At 42.7% G+C, this 7,347-nt stretch overlaps 1 protein-coding gene across 1 annotated transcript in view; it reads left to right on the plus strand.

The window, feature by feature from the left end:
* Window positions 1-7,347, plus strand: part of NMNAT2 (nicotinamide nucleotide adenylyltransferase 2) — a 155,895-nt gene that overhangs the window by 145,034 nt on the left and 3,514 nt on the right. Inside the window, exons 9-10 of the mRNA XM_003785638.2 lie at window positions 2,008-2,109; window positions 2,260-2,327. Of these exons, the coding sequence (XP_003785686.1) occupies window positions 2,008-2,109; window positions 2,260-2,327 (170 nt within the window). The remainder of the gene's footprint in view (window positions 1-2,007; window positions 2,110-2,259; window positions 2,328-7,347) is intronic.

The raw sequence follows: 7,347 nt of genomic DNA on the forward strand, positions 1-7,347 counted from the left end.
AGTGCTCCAGAGTATCTTTTTGTGGCACTTGTTTGGAGGATTATGAGGAAGAATGTAGGTCCCTCTAGACCCAAAACAGGTGTCACTCAATGAGCGTGGCTGCTTAGAAGCAACCCCATCTCCTCCTTCCTTTCCTTGTGTGGGATATCATCACTGGCAAGATCTAAACAATAATATGCCCTGGCTAGATCATAACTATTGAATGCCATCACTTTTGGGCTCTTGGAAAATAAAAATTGGCACAAATTTTCAGAAAGTAACTTGGTAATATGTCTTAAGAGCTTGAGTGCATGTCCTTTCATCCTTTCATATCTAGTTCATATCTTCTCATCAATTTTGTTTGTTTTTGTTTTGAAACAGAGTCTCACTATGTTGCCCTGGATAGAGTGCTAGAGTGCCATAGTCTCATAGCTCACAGCAACCTCAAACTCTTGGGCTCAAGCAATTCTCTTGCCTCAGCCTCCTGAGTAGCTGGGACTACACACTGCCTGGAAGCTTCTTCTCCTTCTCCTTTTCTAGAGATGGGGTCTCACTCTTACTCAGGCTGATCTCAAACTCATGAGCTCAGGCAATCCACCTGCCTCAGCCTTCCAAGTGCTGGGATTATGGGCATGAGCCACTGCACCCAGCCCTTTCATCAAATTATTCTATTTCTTATCCAAAGGAAAAAATCAGAGACAATAATGACAGATCTATGTATAAAGATCTTCATCAGAGTGTTATATATAACTGCAAAAGTCAGAAGTAGCTGTATACTTTCCACAACATAGAACTGGTATAAAGTATCATGATGTGCTATATACAGATGGTTAAAACTTATGTTTCCAAATAATTTGGGTTTTTTAGACAGAGTCTCACTCTGTCACCCTGGGTCGAGTGCCATAACATCAGCCTAGATCATAGCAACCTCCGCCTCTTGGGCTCAAGCAATCCTCTTGCCTCAGCCTCCCGAGTAGCTGGGATTACAGGCACCCTTCACAATGCAACACTAGTTTTTCTATTTTTAGTAGAAAGCTGGTCTTGCTCTCATCAGGTTGGTCTCAAACTCCTGAGTTCAGGCAATCCACCTGCCTTGGCCTCCTAGAGTGTTAGGATTATAAGCGTGCACCACTATGCCCAGCAAAAATTATATTTTCAAATAATTTTTAATGATATGAGAAAATGCTCACAGTACAATTTTAAAAAATGCAGGTAAAATCACCAATTATGCAGTTTAATCCAATCGGACATAAACAGAGTATTTTCTCTCTCTTATTTGGAGAGAGAAAAATCTTCATCGTGGTTACCTGGATTCAGTGGTTATGATGGCTTTCTATTTTTTCCCTGAATTTTCCAAGCTTATATTACATCTCTCATCAGGAAAAGGAAAGAAAAGCATTTTTTTAAACAATAAAAAGTTTTGTTCCTCATTATGGCACCAAGCTTCTATCACAGGCTGATCTCAGAAGTGACCCCAGTCCTCTTCCTCATCATCCTATCACTGCCTGGGAACATAGTGGTGCCGTCTGAGTGCTTCTCTGCTCTTGGCTACCTTTGAGTCCAATAGCTGCTTTCCCATGGGTGAGCCAGGGTAACATTGTAGTCCCTCTCATGACGTTCCACTGAGGGCTGGGGTAGGCTTGCTGGACAGAGGGATCTGTTTTGGCCATGAGAGTATGTACCAGGTAAGGGCCATATGTCGTTCAAGAAGTTCTGGAGCATTATGAGCTTAACAGGAGCCTCAGGAATTGGAGAGATCTTCCCCAGACATTCAAGAGTACATTCATTCATCCAGCGTAGAGGATTTAAGTGTCTTCTATGTGCCAGGATAAATTTTCACCCCTTCTAACTAACACAGCTATGGGCTGTCACTTGAAGGGGCTTTTTATAATGGGGCTGAGAAGGCAAGTTTGGCACTAAAGCTGGGGGTTCCATGTGGAAGAAGAAAGTGGCTCCAGACTGCTATAGACTCACTGGGCAAGAGTTCATGGTCATGGTGTCACTAAAGAACTCTCTCCATTTCTTCAGATGGAGGTGATTGTTGGGGACTTTGGGATTGTGGTGGTGCCACGGGATGCAGCCGACACAGACCGAATCATGAATCACTCCTCCATACTCCGCAAGTACAAAGTGCGTCCTCTGTCTCCTTACTGGGGTATCTCTGTGATGTGACCCTTTCCTGGGAGTTCTGGGAGGGTCTCCCTAGGACTGGGGGGATGAGGGAACAAGAAGAGCTTGGTGTGAGAAACTGGAACCCTCCTTTCTCTGCTCTACCCTCAGAACAACATCATGGTGGTGAAGGATGACGTCAACCATCCCATGTCTGTGGTCAGCTCCACCAAGAGCAGGTACGTTTGACAAATGGCCAGAGACACTTTGGATAAACTGGCTTCAAAGTTTCTACACACCTTTGTTCAGTCAAGGGTGACTCCGATTCAGGCAGGCACCTGCAGCCACATGTTCAGCCTCCTGTTTGGACCTCACTTATTTGTCCCCAGCTATTTACTGTTAAAAGGGGTGGTGGGGAGTCCACTAGCTCATCTTAGCTAACCTGAGGGGAGAAGAGGATTTTTTAGTTTGAGATGCTTATGGAGTGACATAACAAAAAGACCCCAATATTCAGAGTTTTAAATAAATGAGATGTTTAGAAGCTTTGTCTTTTTTATTTTTTTTATTTTTTTTTATTTTTGAGACGGAGCCTCAAGCTGTCCCCCTGGGTAGAGTGCCATGGCATCACGCTCACAGCAACCTCCAACTCCTGGGCTCAAGCGAGTTTCCTGCCTCAGCCTCCCAAGTAGCTGGGACTACAGGCGCCCGTCACAACGCCTGGCCATTTTTTTTTTGGTTGCAGCCATCATTGTTGTTTGGCGGGCCCGGGCTGGGGATTCGAACCCGCCACCTTAGGTGTATGTGGCTGGCGCCTTAGCCGCTTGAGCCACAGGCGCCGAGCCTAGAAGCTTTGTCTTTAAGGAGGCAACCCAGAGTTGCACATATCACTTCCCTTTGCATCCACTGGCTCATGGATGGAGAGAGGCTGGAAAATAGACTTCATAGCTTGACAGCCACATGCCTGGGTAAAACTCAGAAGCTCTATTACTAAACAGAACAAGGAGAGAAGGCAACTAGGGGCCAGATAGCAGTCTCGACTGTGAACCCCACATGGAAATGTCTAGTAGAGAGGTGAGGTATAGGGAATATAGAGGGCTGGAAGTGAAAACTGAAACCCCTGAGCATAGATAGATATGTCAATTAAAATTTTGCTTATGGATGAGCTCACAGAGAAAGTGAAGAAGAGAAGACTACATAGAATGTGCAGGCATTTTAGCATTTAAAACAGTGGTCCTCAACCTGTGGGTCACGACCCACAGGAACTGTATTAAAGGGCCGCGGCATTAGGAAGGTTGAGAACCACTGATTTAAAAGAAAGCTAAGGGGCAGTCAGGAGCCACCTGCAGTGGTGGCCCAAAAACCAAGGCAGGAGAGGGTATAAAAATGGGAAGCATTTTTATCTGTGTCATATGTTCTGGAGACTCAAAGGAGCCCAAGACTCTACCAGACTCTTCCCTGGGAGGCCATTACGGGACATTTGCAAGAGTAGCATCAACTGTGAGGTGAGGGCAGGAGCCCAAGGACAATGGGCAATGAAGGCAGAGGGGAAGGCTGTGATTCCAGACACAGCAGGCTGCACATTAGAATCACCATGAAGAGTTACTCAACAGTACAGATTCCTGTGTCCCATTCAACTCCATCAGAATTTAGGGGGATTGGGCTTAGGAATCTGCTTCCTGGGTGAGCCTGATGTTTAGTTCAAAAGGAATTGAATCTATGATCTCTTCAGTACAAAGCTGCCACCTCTGGTCCACAGCTGCTGCAGTGACCATTCTTCTTAGTCAGCAGGAAAAGGACAGGGAAACCCACGGCAAGAAAAATAGTTCCTTGGGGGCTGACCTTCCCAGCACTATCGTATGAGGAGACAATAGGAAGCAGCTTAGCCAGGTCTGGAGAAGAACCAAAGTTGATTACTTAGCCAGGTCTGTGCAGAAACCAGAGTTGATCGCTGGAATCCTTCACACGTGTTGGTGCTTCCCCTCCATGCACTCGCAGCTGAGAGCTCCTATAAGGAGGAAATATGTGGTCAATAACAAAGGAAGATTCATTTTCATGAATCCATGCAGAAGAACACAGAAGATGAAATACGAGTAGCTGATACAGTTCCAAGAGGGACATCTATAGTAATAATTGCCTTCATTAAAAAAGAAGATCCTGGGAGGCACCTGTGGCTCAAAGGAGTAGGGCGCCAGCCCCATATACCGGAGGTGGTGGGTTCAAACCCAACCCCAGCCAAAAACTGCAAAAAAAAAAAAAAAAAAAGATCTCAGGCTCAGCACCCATAGCACAGTGGTTATGGCATCAGCCACATACACCGAGGCTGGCAGGTTTGAACCTGGTTGGGACTAGCTAAACAACAATGACAACTGTCACAAAAAAATAGCTAGGCATTGTGGCTAGCACCTGTAGTCCCAGCTACTTGGGAAGCTAAGGCAAGAGAATTGTTTAAGCCCAAGAGTTGGAGGTTGCTGTGAGCTGTGACACCATGGCCCAATTCACCATTGCCAAGTTGTGGAAGCAACCCAGTGCCCATCAACCCATGAATGGATTAACAAATTATGGTATATGTGTACCATGGAATACTATTCAGCCCTAAAAAGATGGAGACTTTACATCTTTTATGTTTACCTAGATGGAGTTGGAACACATTCTTCTCAATACAGTATTTCAAGAATGGGAAAGAAAGTATCCAATGCACTCAATAATATTATGAAACCAATATATAAACACTTACACACTCCTATAAATGCTAAGACACAAATATAGTCTAGCAAGGGACAGGGATGAGGAGAGAGAAGCAAGAGGAAGGGGGAGGGCAATTGGTAGGAGGAGGGGGGCCCTTGGTGGGATCTCATCTAATGTGCACAATGCAAGGATATATTTCAAAATAACTAAGTAAGTTTTAAATGTCTTACCACAAAAAATAAGTGAGGTGATGGCTATGTTAATCTGTTTGATTTAAGCATTCCACATTGTATATCAAATCATCACATTGTACCCCATAAATGTCTACAGTTAGTGATTTTAATTAAAAATTAATTTAAAAATCCCCAAATCCTTAATGGCATAGATATAGAGGAAAAAGATCCTCAACACAGTAAAGGTCATTTATTAAAAAACTCACGACTAACGTTATAATCAATGGGAGAAAGTGGAAACTTTTCCTCTACCATCTGGTACACGGCAAGGGTGTCTACTCTCACCGCTTCTATTCAACATAGAATTGGAAGTACTGCTAAGAGTAATTAGACAAGAAAAAGAAATAAACGTTTTCTAAATAAGAAAGGAAAAAGTAAAAATATCTCTGTTTGCAGACAACATGTAGAAACCCTCAAAGCTGTCACCAGAAACTGTCGGATCTAATAAATGAATTCAGTAAAGCTGCAGGATACAAAATCAACATACAGATTCTATACACAAAAAATGATCTAGCTGAAACAGGAATCAAGAAAATCCCTTTTCTGATAGCATCAGAAGAAAATACTTAGGAATAAATTTAACCAAGGACTTGAAAAACCTGTACGCTGGAAACTATAATACACTGTTGAAAGAAACTTAAGAGGACACGAATGGAGATATTCCGTGCGTACAGATGAGAAGGATTCATATTGCTAAACTGTCTAAACTACTTAAAGTGATATATAGACTCAGTGCAATCCTGATCAAAACCCAAATGGTATTCATTTTTCACAGAAATAGAGAAATCAGCCCTAAAACCTGTATATTTGTATGGAATTACAAAAGACCTGAATGGCCTGAAGGCCACATTTTACCTTCTAGGTTCTTAACTGTGGCCTTTTGACTGAATCCAAATTTTACAGAAAAAAAAATCCTTTTATTTGGGCGGTACCTGTGACTCAAATGAGTGGGGCACCGGCCCCATATGCCAGAGGTGGCAGGTTCAAACCCAGCCCCGCCCAAAAACTGCAAAAAAAAAAAAAAATCCTTTTATTTTTACTAATACATTTTTTGCCTTTTATATTTTAATTTTAATTTTAAAATAAATGTATTAAAAATACCAAAGAATAAAATAAGTTTCAGCAAAATAATCCTCCAGATTGACCAGCACAATTAGAACATTAGTAAGCCACAAGGGCTGAATTGAGGGCTGCTGCGCTCAGGATTTAGTTCTCCCTTCCCCCACCTGACTAGTGCTGCAACTGCACTAGGCTGGTTGCTGAGAGTTTATGGGGGTGAATATGCCAGCCTATTATCAGCTTCTGACAATGGCGTACTGTTCTTCTGCTTGAAGTGGAATTTGTGAATAGCTTCACAGCTGGGTGGTATTTTTAATTCTGTCTGCTCAACAGCCAATCATATCGGAGAAGAACACTGAAGGAAGAAGGCAGACTTTTCAGTGAGGATGGGGAATTGCAATATTATCTTGTTTCTGCTAAAGATGAGATGATTTGCTTGCTTTGTGATACTGCAGTATCAAGATTAAAGAAACTCAGTGCTCATCAGCATTATAACACTCATAAGGACCACAATATCTTAAATTCGAGGGAGAGGTACATAATGCTGCATTGCAGAAAGCACCATTGAAATATGCAAAAATGCAGTCGAATACCCAGGCCTTTGGAAAACATGTCTGAAAAATGCTTTCTTGCTTTTCCACAACTTATTGCTGTGAATCTACATTTTCTTCCCTAACTCAAATCAAGATGTGCTTAAGGTCACGGATGTCTAATAGTCATCTAGAGCAGTGATCTTACAGTGCCATGAGAGGATCTTAGGTGTGCCGTGACAATTTTTAAAGATCAGTAATTAAATTATTTTCAAAAGACGTTCAAAGCACATTAAGTACCATGAGAGAATCTTAGGTGTGCCGTGAAAATTTTTAAAGATCATTAATTAAATTATTTTCAAAAGAAGTTCAAAGCACATTAAGTATATTCTTTTTCTTTACTCTTTTTTTAATCAACATAATTGAAGTGTGCCACGAAAGTTTAACTATAGGTTCAAGTGGGCCGTGAGGTTGAAAAGTTTGAAAAACACTGATCTGGAGGATCATCTGAAACTCTGAATCTTGGCTCAGCACCTGTAGCTCAGTGGTGAGGGCACTGGCCATGTATACCAGGGCTGGTGGGTTCAAACCCAGCCCGGGCCTGCCAAACAACAACTGCAACAACAACAACAAAAGTATCTAGGCATTGTAGCGGGCTCCAGCTACTTGGGAGGCTGAGGCAAGAGAATCACTTAAGCCCAAGAGTTTGAGGTTGCTGTGAGCTGTGACGCTACAGCACTCTGCTGAGGGCA

The sequence above is a fragment of the Otolemur garnettii genome, unplaced genomic scaffold (assembly GCF_000181295.1).
Source record: "Otolemur garnettii isolate 467f Iridium unplaced genomic scaffold, OtoGar3 scaffold00016, whole genome shotgun sequence".
Lineage (NCBI taxonomy): Eukaryota > Metazoa > Chordata > Mammalia > Primates > Galagidae > Otolemur > Otolemur garnettii.